At 45.5% G+C, this 12795-nt stretch overlaps 1 protein-coding gene across 3 annotated transcripts in view; it reads left to right on the plus strand.

Annotated features, from left to right (window-relative positions):
- Window positions 1-1295: 1295 nt before the first annotated feature.
- MINDY2 (MINDY lysine 48 deubiquitinase 2) overlaps window positions 1296-12795 on the plus strand; it is a gene marked incomplete at both ends in the record, with an annotated part of 60611 nt that continues 49111 nt past the window's right edge. For all 3 annotated transcript variants that reach the window (XM_080692317.1, XM_080692318.1, XM_080692319.1), the window contains one exon: window positions 1296-2093. In XM_080692317.1, the coding sequence (XP_080548443.1) occupies window positions 1296-2093 (798 nt within the window). The remainder of the gene's footprint in view (window positions 2094-12795) is intronic.

Below are 12795 nucleotides of genomic sequence, written 5' to 3' on the forward strand. Positions count from 1 at the left end.
AAAAATATTTGTTACATTATATTTTGTGTCAGTTATTTACTGGTCAGATTGTAAAACTGTCTTGTTGATTTCTGTGTTCCAGAGCCCAGGAGGGAAAGGTATGCGGAGGAGCCCTTTTCTGGAACCAGTCACAAGCCATATTCATTTTACTAACAAAACTTCCAACTACTCTATCTGTTCTCTTTGAAAACTGTATGTCCTTAAGAGGAATCAATTTTTTTAAGTCACATTTTCAGTAGCAGGTTTTCCCACTTCATGCAAAGTTAAGTCAACAAAAACAGTAAAGACCCGGCTATTTCAAACAGAAGCTAATTTATTTGTTCATTTATTTTGTGGTCCTGGGGATGGAACCCAGGGGCATTTTACCTCCGAGCTACACCCCAAGCCCTTTTTTTTATTCTTTATTTTGAAAAAAGGAGTCCCTGAGTTGCAATGGGCCTCACTAAGTAGCTGAGGCTGTCCGCGAACCGCGATCCTCCTCTCAGCCTCCCAAATGCTGGGATTACAAGCGTACGCAGCCACGCCAAGCATGCTAATCGGTTATTATTCGCTCAAATTACCAACTCTCTTTTACTGCTCAGGCCAATATCCACAACAGCACAGACGCCTCCTGCTGGGCGAACGTTGCACTGGTAGCTCGTGGGAAGCATCGCTAATCCTCAGCCAAAACCAAGGGAGAATAAAATTTGTGCGGTGCAGTCAATCCAAACAGCTCTAGAAGATCCCTGCCTTTAAAATCTGAATTTCGTAAGAAGTGCTGTCAATCTTCCCTAAGATCCATTGGGGAAGCTTGTGGACGAGCTCTTCTCCGAAAGCTACGACCTTCTTCCACTTCTTCAGCCCGAGGGCCACGCGCCCGCAGCCCGCAGGTTCTCAGCACAGCCCGAGCGCTGGGGCGCCCGGCGCTGCGACTTCCGGCCGAGGCGGGAGCGGATGTTTTTCTATTAGGGAGGAGGCCGCGAGGCGCGTCTGGCCCCGCCCAGGCGTCGCCCGGCCCCGCCCACCACGCCCAGCCTCCGGGGCGGGCGCGAGGGGCGGGGCCGTGGGCGGGGCGGGGCCGTGGGCGGTGGCTAAGGGCGTCGCCGTGGCGCCGCAGTGCGCAGCCGCGCGGAGGCACGCCCGACGGAGCGGAGAGCTTGGCGGCGCGCGCGCGCTCCCGGGGCGCTCGCGGTGACGTGCCTGGCCGGGGCCGCGCTAGGGCGCTGTAGCTGCCAGTGCCGCTGTCATGGCGTCGGAGGCGCTGGCTGAGGAGAGCGCGCCGCGGTCTCTATAGAGCGAGGGGCTGGCGGCCGGGTATGGAGAGCGGCCCCGCGAGCCTGCAGCCGCTGGAACACGGGGTGGCGGCCGGGCCGGCGCCGGGAGCTGACGGTCTGCGGGAAGGGAGACCCGAGCCCCGGCTCGCCGCTGGGGATGGTGCAGGCGTCTGCGCGGCGGAGAGCGGCGGCGCGGATGGGCAGGGGGCGGCGGCCGCGCGGGGCAGCCCGGCGCGCTCCCCGCCCGGCCCCGCGCCCTGCGGCGCCTTCCCGGACTCGGACTTGAAGGAGCGCGCCCCGGGGAGTCCCGCTGCCGCGGAGGCGCCTGCGAGAGGGCAGCGCAAGGTGACCGCCTCCCCGGAGACCGCGGCGGACGCGGGCCGAGGGCGCGGCCCGGCGGGAGACCCGGGAGCCCGCCCCGACCCCGGCCGCACCTGCCCCGCCGCGGAGGAGCCGGGCGGCGCCGCCGGCCTCAGCAGCAGCGGCAGCGACCCGAGCCCGCCCGGGGACTCGCCCAGCCTGGACTCCCTGGAGTCGTACTCCAACCTGCATTCTTTCCCCAGTAGCTCGGAGTTCAACAGTGAGGAGGGAGCGGAGATCAGGGCTCCCGAGGAGGAGGAGGGCGCGGCGGTGCTGCCCGGAGCTGCCCCTCTGTGCAGAGAGGAGGAGGAGGACTCCGCGCAGGTGTTGGCAGCCTCCAAGGAACGCTTCCCCGGACAGTCTGTGTATCACATCAAGTGGATCCAGTGGAAGGAAGAGAACACACCCATCATCACCCAAAATGAGAATGGACCCTGCCCTTTGCTGGCCATCCTCAATGTTTTGCTCCTGGCCTGGAAGGTACATTCTGCAGCTTTCTACTTCTATAGCTTCTGGGGAGGGGCCAGACAGGGTGAGGAAGCCGCTGCCTGTCAGCTGATGGCTTCCTCTTTGATTCACTCATCAGTCCCTTTTATAAGAAATTCATTCCAGGAATCTCTTGTTGGAAGAATATTCTCAGGTCTCTTGTAGTGTTAAAATACGAGCCGAACAATTGTAGCTGATATACTGTACTCAAAACAGGTAGGGCTTAGGCCAACCTAAATCGTATGATTACTTCATGGTACTAGGATTGAACCCAGGGGTGTTCTACCTCTGAGCTGCATCCCTTGATCCTCCTTTTTGTGGCACTGGGGGTTGCACTCTGAGACATTCTACCTCCAAGCTACACCCCAGCCCTATTTTTTTATTTTTATTTTTATTTTTGGTGGTACTGGGGGTGGAACCCAGAGGCTTTCTACCTCCGGGCTATACTCCCAGACCTATTTTATATTTTATTTGGAAACAAGGTCTCACTAAGTTGCTGAGGACCTCACTAAGTAGCTGAGGCTGGCTTTGAACCTGTGCGATCCTCCTGTCTCAGCCTCCCAAGCGCGGGGATTACAAGCGTGCACCACCATGCCCGGCTTATTTTTATTTTTGAAATATGGTCTCCCTAGGTTAATGAGAGTCTGTTTGCTGAGGCTGTCCTCAAACCTATGGTCAATCCTCCTGTCTCAGCCTCCTAAATATACTAGGATTACAGGTGGGCCTCACTATGCTCGGATTGTATGATTATTTCCTTTTTTTTTTTTTTTTTGTGGTACTGGAGATTGAACCCAGAGGCATTCTACTATTCAGCTACACCCCCAGCCCGAAATTATTTTTATTTGGAAATAGGATGCTAGGTTGATAAGAGTGTCATTATATGTTGAGGCTGTCCTCAAACTGTGATCCTCCTCTCTTAGCCTCCCAAACACTGGGATTACAGGCATGCGCCACCACAAATGGCTCTTGTATGATTATTTCTAAATTATATATATTATATATATAATTATATAATATATATATATATTGTGTGGTACTGGGGATGGAACCCAGGGACATTTATCTCCGAGCTACCCCAACCCTATTTTTTTGTTTGTTTGTTTTATGGTACTGGGGGTGGAACCCAGAGGCTTTCTACCTCTGGGCTATACTCCCAGACCTTTTTTTTAATATTTTATTGGAAACAGGGTCTCACTAAGTTTCTGAGAGCCTCACTAAGTAGCTGAGGCTGGCTTCGAACCTGTGTGATCCTCCTGTCTCAGCCTCCCAAGTGCGGGAATTACAAGCGTGCGCCACCACGCCCGGCTCCCAGCCCTATTTTTTTTTTTTTTTTTTTGGTGGTACTGGGGTTCCTGGAAGCCCTTCTACCTCCGGGCTACACTCCCAGACCTATTTTTACATTTTTATTTGGAAACAGGGTCTCCTAAACCAGCGCTCGTGGCTGGCTTCGAACCTGCCCGATCCTCCAGTCTCTGCCTCCCAAGCGCGGGGATTACAAGCGTGTGCCACCACGCCCGGCTTTATTTTTTATTTTTTATTTTGAAACAGGATCTCACTGAGTTGCAGAGGGCCTCACTAAGTAGCTGAGGCTGTCTGCAAACCGCTATCCTCCTATCTCAGCCTCCCTAATGCTGGGATTATAAGTGTGTGCCACCATGCCCGACAACCATATTTTTTATTCTATTTTTTTTTAAGTTTTAATTTTTTTTTGCGGGTCTAGGGATGGAACCCAGGGGCATTCGACCTCCAAGCCACACCCCTGCCCTATTTTTTATTCTTTATTTTGAAACAGGGTCTCTATGAGTTGAAAAGGGCCTTGCAAAGTAGCTGAGGCTGTCTGTGAACCCGGATCATCCTGTCCCAGCCTCCCAAATGCTGGGATTACAAGTGTGCGCCACTGAGCCCGGCTTATTCTTTATTTTTTGAAACAGGGTCTCACTGAGTTGCAAAGGGCCTCACTAAGTGGCTGAGGTGTCTTTGAACTGTGATTCTCCTGTCTCAGCCTCCCAAATGCTGGGATTACAAGTGTGCATCACCATGCCCAGCTATTTCTAAACTATATTTTTCTATATTACTGCTTTTACTTGACATTGTCACATATACATATGAGAAAGTGATCTTCAGAATTTAACATCAATTCATGATATCATGGAGTAAGTTTTGATAGTTATGTTTAGTCTATTTTCCAACGAATACTTGCCTCATTGGGTGTGGATACTTAAGGGAATGGTAATAAGGAAGACATGGCCCTTTAGACAAATTTCATTTAAGACATAGTGCTGGTGCCTAGCAATGTGATGCATGCCTATAATCTCAGTACTTGGGAGGCTGAAACAAGAAGATCGTAGGTTTGAGGCCAGCTTTAGCAATTTAGCGAGACTATTTAAAAAAAAATTCAGCCAGGCGTGGTAGCTCACACTTGTAATCCCAGTGCTTGGGAGGCTGAGACAGGAGGATTGCACAGGTTCAAAGCCGGCCTCAGCTACTGAGTGAGGATCTCAGCAACTTAGTGAGGCTCTCAGCAACTTAGTGAGACCCTGTTTCAAAATAAAATATAAAATAGGTTGGGGATGTAGCCTGGATATAGAGGCCCCTAGATTACATCCCCAGGACCACACACACACTAAATAAATAAATAAGTAAATTAATTAATTAATTAAAAAGGGCTGGGTTGTAGCTAAAATGTAGAATGCCCATTGGTTCAATCCCTGTTACCAAAAAAAAAAAAAAAAAAAAAAAAAAGCATTACTCTGAGATTTGGGGATTTCAAAGATTATATTTTCATTTTATGCATGATTTTTATTTGCTTCATTTCTTTGGCTCAACTTGAAGGATTTGGCATTATTGTCAATAACTATATCAGAATGTGTGGAGGGAACTAAAACTATTAACAACCAAAATAAGAAAATTTTATTTTTAAAATAATTTTATCTGTAGATAAGGTATCCCCTGCCAATAAAAAAAAAAGCTTGGATTATTCTCATCAATTAGGAGGAAAATCAAATCAGGCATGGTGGCTCACACTTGTAATCCCAGTACTTTGTAGACTGAGATAGGAGGATTGTAGGTTCACATCCAGCCTCAGCTACTTAGTGAGGCCCTCCACAACTCAGTGAGACCCTGTTTCAAAATAAAGAATAAAGCCGGGCGTGGTGGCGCACGCTTGTAATCCCAGAATTCGGGAAGCTGAGACCCAAGGATCACGGTTTGCAGACAGCCTCAGCTTAGTGAGGCTCTTTGCAACTCAGTGAGATCCTGTTTCAAATAAAGAATAAAAAATAGGGCAGGGGAATGTAGCTTGGAGGTAGAATGCCCCTGGGTTCCATCCCCAGACCCGAAAAAAAAAAAAAAAAGAAAAAAGAAAAAAGAAAAGAGAAAGAAAGAAAGTATAAAAAATAGAGCTTGGGGTGTAGCTTGGAGGTAGAATGCTGCTGGGGTCAATCCCTAGTACTACAAGAAAAAAAGAGGAAGAAAATCAAGCAAAGCAACTAGTATTTATTACATTCCTTGTTTTCCTATTGCTAGCAAGGGCTGATACAAAAAAAAATAAGATTGCAAACCTTGCCATTATCTGATATATAATAGCACTTGGATGCCTTAGTTGAAGGCGGTGCCTGCTTTTGAAAAGTTGTCAAGGATTGCCGGGCGTGGTGGTGCACACTTGTAATTCCAGCATTTGGGAGGCTGAGACAGGAGGACCCAGGTTCGCGGACAGCATCAGCTACTTAGTTGAGGCCTTCTGCAACTCAGTGAGACCCTATTTCAAAATAAAGAATAAAAAAGTTGGGCTGGGGTATAGCTCAGAGGTAGAATGCCTCTGGGTTCCATCCCTAGTACTGCCAAAAAAAAAAAAAAAAAAAGGTGTAGGATTGCTACATTGATTTATTTGAAATTTTTAAAGGCCAAGCGTGGTGGTGCATGCTTGTAATCCCAGGATTTGGGAGGCCGAGATCGGAGGATCGCAGTTCTCGGACAGCCTTAGGTACTTTGGCAACTCAGTGAGACCCTGTACAAAAAATGACTAGCCAGGTGTGGTGGCTCACAATTGTAATCCCAGCATTTGGGAGGCTGAGACAGGACAATCATAGTTTGAGGATAGCCTCAGCTACTTAGTGAGACCCTTTGCAACTCAGTGAGACCCTGTTTCAAAATAAAGACTAAAAAATAGGGCTGGGGGTGTAGCTTGGAGGTTGAATGTCCCTGGATTCCATCCCCAGTACTGCAAAAAAGAAAAAAAAAGAATTGAAACAAATGGAAATTTTAGCCTGACGTGGTGGTGCACGCTTGTAATCCCAGCATTTGGGAGACTGAGACCAGAGGCTCACGTTTCATGGACAGCCTTAGCTACTTAGTGAGGCCCTCTGTAACTTAGTGAGACCCTGTTTCAAAATAAAGAAAAAAAAATAGGGCAGGAGGTGTAGCTTGGAAGTTGGCTGCCCCTGGGTTCCAGCTCCAGACCCGCAAAACAAAAAGGAGAAATTTTCCTTTGGTTTGGCATAGTTCCAGAAAGCTTTATGGAATGCATGGATCTTGAACCAAACTTCTAAGGAAAAGAATTCAGAATAACAGGGAAATGTAATTCCTGGGGAAGAGAAGAGCATAAACAAAAGGAATGAAAATAGAATGGGGTATGTGTGTGTTTGTGTATTAAATAAGAATGGTAAGTTCATACTGAAGAATAATAAAAAGTGAAATTACAGACGTGAAGAAGACCCACTTGATGGAGGCCCTTGACCAGGGACTTAGACTTGTCCCATGAGCCAGAGTCCCCAGGGTCTTTTGTAGCAAGCAAGCAATCTCAGACTTTTCTTTCTTCTTAGTTTCCATATAGTACTGCAGAACTTCAGAGGAGGGAGCAAATACTGACTGTGTGGGCTGGAAAACTTGGGGATAAATGAGCACTGACTGACTGAAAGACAAATTCACGTGCATGATCACATGATTGGGTTCCCACTATGTTTAAGGTACTATAAGACTACAAATAGGAAAACAAAGCAAATGTGCCCTTTTATAACTCAACTATATAATGAGGAGGCAGAAACAGTAATTGAGGAGCGATGTAAGATGCCCTTAAATGCTATAGAAATACCCAGATAAAGGTAATTGAGGATGAGACTATCAAGGGAAGACTTCATAAAAGAGGTAACCTGTGAACCAGCTCTAGAGGATGAAAGAGAAAAGCTTTCTGGGCAAAGGGTATATTCAAAGACGTTAGCAGAAAAGGCCGTATTCTGTACTGGGCGTGGTTGTGTACGCTTGTAAGCCCAGCATTTGGGAGGCTGCAACAGGAGGATCGCAGTTCGAGGACAGCCTCGGTTACTTAGTGAGGCTCTTTGCAACTCAGTGAGACCCTGTTTCAAAATAAAGAATAAAAAATTGGGATATGAGGGTAGCTCGGAGGTAGAATGAACTTGGATTCCTAGATTCCATCCCCAGAACAGAAAAAAAGTAGTGAAGGAGGGAAAATAATGGGAATAGCAGGAAATAAAATGTTTTATAGACCGTGAATAAGCAGACATGCAAATGAACTTGATGATTATTTTGTAAATTTTTGGTTCTCAGCCTTTTTTCTGTCTCTGTTTATGTTTATATTAATTTATGCCCCAAAATCAGTCATTAGTAATCATTAATGATTGATAGGAAGATGGATAAGAGAAACAGTGCAGAGCAGTGATCTCAAAGTGAGCCAGGGGTTCATTCTAAAGGTCAAAATTATTTTCATAATAATATTAAGAAGTTATTTGCCAGCCAGGTGTGGTGGCGCATGCTTGTAATCCCAGTACTTGGGAGGCTGAGACAGGAGTGTCACAGGTTCTCAGCCAGCATCAGCTACTTAGTGAGGCTCTCTGCAACTTAATGAGACCCTTTTTCAAAGTAAAAAATAAAAAATAGGGCTGCAGGTATATCTCAGAGGTAGACTGCTCCTGGGCTCCATCCCTAGAGCCGCCAAGAGAGAAAAAAAAAAAAGACGTTTATTTACCTTTTTCAGGTGTCAGTGGAGTATTCCAGGCTGCATGATGGGTGTTGACATTGTCCTGATAGTTAATGGAATGTGTCCACATATTCTAGTATTTAAAAAAATTTTTTCTTTGCAGGTCTGGGGATGGAACCCAGGGACATTCAACCTCCGAGCTACACCTCCTGTCCCATTTTTTATTCTTTATTTTGAAACAGGGTCTCACTAAGTTGTGGAGTACCTCACTAAGTAGCTGAGGCTGTCCGCGATCCTCGGGTCCTGTCCCATTTTTTATTCTTTATTTTGAAACAGGGTCTCACTAAGTTGTGGAGTACCTCACTAAGTAGCTGAGGCTGTCCGCGATCCTTGGGTCTCAGCTTCCCTAATGCTGGGATTACAAGCATGCGCCACCACGTCCGGCTTTATTTATTTTTAAACAGGGTCTTACCAAGTTGCTAAAGACTGTCCTCCAACCTACTGTCTTAGTCTCCTAAATACTATAGCTCAAACCCAAGGCAGTATGCATGCTATCACTGAGCTCTATTACTGAGCTATATACTTAGCCCAAGGGTAGCTCTCTCTCTCTCTCTCTCTCTATTTTTTTTTTTTTTTTCGGTACTGAAGATTTAACCTAAGGGCATTCTACCTCCCAACTATAACTCCCAGCCCAATTTTTATTCTTTATTTTGAAATTGGGTCTCACTAAGATGTGGAGGGCCTCACTAAGTAGCTGAGGCTGTCCGCCAACTGCGAACCACCTGTTTCAGCCTCCCAAATGCTGGGATTACAAGTGTGCCACCACGCCTGGTTTATGGTGCATGCTTTTAATCCCAGTATTTGGGAGGCTGAGACAGGAGGATCGTGGTTTGCGGACAGCCTCAGCTACTTAATGAGGCCCTTTGCAACTCAGTGAGACCCTGTTTCAAAATAAAGAATAAAATATAGGGCTGAGGGTGCAGCTCAGAGGTCAAATGCCCCTGGGTTCCATCCCCAGTACTGCGCCAAAAAAATAAATAAATAAAAGAGGAAAGAAAAGTGCGCCACCATGCCTGGCTTGCTCTTTCTCCTTGATGAAGTAAATTAATAGCCCAATGATTAATTCATAACTAACTGGATATAAGCAGTAAAGGCAGCCTAGGATGGTGGTGCACATCTATAATCCCAGTACCTGGGAGGCTGAGACAGGATGAAGGTTTGAGGCAAGACTCAGCAATTTAACAAGACACTATTTCAAAACAAATTTAAAAAATAGGATTAGGAGTGTAACCAAGGCGGGGGAGGGGGACGAAGGGAATGTGTAAATGGAATAAATGCATAAATTTAGATGGGAAAGTTGATGCCAAAGTTTGGTTGTATCAAGTCGGAAATGTCTAATATTGGGACATCATAAAATTATAAATTTCATTGTTCCTCTAAAAGTACAGATTGGGTCTCAGGGAAGAGGTCAGAATTATAGAATTTGAATTAGAGTTTATTGCATAGATGTAAGATAACTATAATAATAAATGCATTATCCATGTCGTGTTGTAAGCTATAGTTTGCAAATTTTTGCCCCAACATGCATGAGGAATTACAAATTGCCAACAGAAACCTCCTACTATCTTTCCTCTATTTTCTCATTCCCTCTTTTACATCATTCTCCAATAGTCTATTGAGAAAACAGGAAACAAGACTAAGGGGGGTAGAGAAGAGAGAATAATTTTAAAAACCCAGCAAATGAACAATTTGAGATTTGTAAGGAGAAGTAGAAATAGGACAGTGTTGTGTTATAGTAGTCAAGGAGAAAGAGTGCAATAATTTAAAAAGAGTTTGTTTCCATTGTCAAATGCAACAGTATCAAGAAGCAGATGGAGTAGGAAAGATTTTGCCAAAAGGACAGGTGTGAGGACAAGGTCACTAAAAAGACTATATAGAATCCTCAGAATAGATGGTACAGTTAGTTCTCTTCAAAGAAAGGTATAGACAAGGTTATATTAGGTGACCTTGGTCATGTTGGATGACAGTTGAGCCTCAGAATTTCTATTTTGGCAGAATAACTGTTGAATTTATCATTAGTTACAAAGGAGAAAGATTACAAAGTATTGAGGGAGTAGATTTTTTTTTTCAATATTGAGGATGGAACTCAGGGGCATTCTATCTCCTAGCGACACCCCCGGCCCTATTTTTTAATTCTTTATTTTGAAACAGGGTCTCACTGAGTTGCAAAGGGCCTCACTAAGTAGCTGAAGCTGTCCACGAACCTCTATCCTTCTGTCTCAGCCTCCCACAGGCTGGGATTATAAGCAGGGGCCGACACACCCAGCTTGAGGGAGTAAATTTTATGAGAGAAGTAAATAGCATTTTAAAGAAATTCTAATCTCAGTGGATATTATGCCTATGAATTTGAGGCACAGTTATTAGCAATGAGTAAGTGGAGGTGCCATTTAAAAAATTTCAGTATAAATTATTTATTTATTTACTTATCTATTTATTTTGCCTGTGCGATCCTCCTGTCTCAGCCTCCCAAAGACTGGGATTACAAGCATGCGCCACCACACCCGACCGGTTATTTAATCCTTATCACTTCATAATAACCCTTCTGCACTGCCTATTGTTGTCATTTTTATTTCATTGTATATACTTCTATTTTGTCATCCTAAGTAGAGTGTAACCAATTTGAGGGCAGTGCCAGTAATATATTTGGGCTAAGGGTGTGGCTCAGTGGCAAAGTGTTTGCTGCAAGTACCATACACAAGACCCTTGATTTGATCCCAGCACTGCAAAACTAACCAACAAAATAAATTTTTTTTTAAATTTTTTGTGGTACTAGGGGTGGAAGCCAGGGGCTTTTCTACCTCTGGGCTATACTCCCAGATCTATTTTATACTTTATTTGGAAACAGGGTCTCACTAAGTTGCTGAGAGCTTCGCTAAGTAGCTGAGGCTGGCTTTGAACGTGTGTGATCCTCCTGGCTCCAGCCCTATTTTATTTCATTATTTTGAAACGATCTCACTCAGTTGGGGATGGCTTCACTAGGTTGCTGAGGCTGAACCTGTGATCCTCCTATCTCAGCCTCTTCAGTACTGAGATTACAAGTGTGCACCACCACAGGGCTTGAATTTTTCAAGGGTTGATTCAAAAAAGATCAGCAACATAATAGCTAGATGTGAAACTGGGTATGATGGCACAGGCTTGTAATCCCAGCATTTGGGAGGCTGAGACAGGAAGATCATGGTTCGTGGACAGCCTCAGCTACTTAGTGAGGCCCTTTGTGACTCCGTGAGACCCTGTTTTAAAATAAGGAATTAAGCCGGGAGTGGTGGTGCACGTTTGTAATCCCCACGCTTGGGAGGCTGAAACAGGAGGATCGCACAGGTTTGAAGCCACCCTCAGCTACTTAGTGAGGCTCTAAGCAACTTAGACCCTGTTTCCAAATAAAATATAAAATGTGTCTGGGAGTATAGCCCGGAGGTAGAAAGCCTCTGGGTTCCACCCCCAGTTCCAACACACACACACACACACACACAGGAATTTTAAAAAATAGGGCTGGGCGTGTAGCTCAGAGGTAGATTGCCCCTAGGTTTCATCCCCAGTAAAAATAAATAAATAAATAAATAAATAAATAAATAAATAAATAAATAAATAAATAAATACTAGATAGGTAAAAGGCCATTAACAGAAAATTCAAAATTCAAATGAGTGAGCAAGCATGGTGGCACAGCCTTATAATCCCAGTCCTCGGGAGGCTGAGACAGGAGAATCTCAGGTTGACAGCCAGCCTCAGCTACTTAGTGAGACCCTCCAGAAATTAGTGGGAATCTGTTTCAAAAATTAAAAAAGATGGAGGTTTTTCCCTCTCAGGACCCCCACCCCTCTTGGGGAGCTGTTCTCTCTCTCTCGCAGGTCATGTTAGCCCTGAGAGAAGGCAGAGTGCAACTGAGGGCATGTGGCTCAGGCTACTCTTGGATAGTGACCTGAAGGCCTCTGCTGGACATCAAGGCTGACCAGGGCCCCTAGGGGTGACCTGCACCTCTTTTCTGGCCGATCACGTGGACCCTGGGATAAAGTAGTTTGCAACTGACGGCACTTGGCTCGGGCGACACTCGGGTAGTGACCGAAAGGCAGCTACTGGACATCAGAGACCCAACAGCCCCTTTGGGGTGTTCTGCCACTTTTCACTATTCTCTTCTGGCAGATTGCGTGGACTCTGGAAGAAAGCAGCCTGCAACTGAAGGCAATTCGGCTTGGGCTACTTTCAAGTATTGTCCTGAAGGCAGCTGCTGGACCCCAAGAGTTCTGACTGCCCCTTTGGGGTGTTCAGCCATCTTTCCCTATTCCCTGCTGCTTCCAATAAACCTTTTACTCCCCTTAAAAAAATACAATAAAAAATAAAAAAAAGACATTAAAAGGAAGAAGGGGGAGGAAATGGGGCAGGAATTGGGTAAGGGTTAATTGGGTGATGTGTGCATGTATGCCTCCACCATCTTGCACTTCGTTAAGATGTATGACTACAATGCACCAATAAAAAAATAAAAATAAATAAAATACTAACTGCAATAAAGCCAAAAAATGAATTTAAAAATGGGATTGAGGATATGTATAGCTTGGAGGTAGAATGTCCCTGGGTTCAATCCCAGTACTGCAAAAGAAGTTAAAAAGGTTGGGGTGTAGCTCAGAGGGAGAATGGCTAGTGGGCTCCCAGTTTCTGTCAGGTCGAGGCTCGGGTTAGGGCATCTGTGACAGCAGTGCCTTCGCTATATG

The sequence above is a fragment of the Muscardinus avellanarius genome (genome assembly GCF_963383645.1).
Source record: "Muscardinus avellanarius genome assembly, chromosome: 3".
In the NCBI taxonomy this organism is placed as follows: Eukaryota; Metazoa; Chordata; class Mammalia; order Rodentia; family Gliridae; genus Muscardinus; species Muscardinus avellanarius.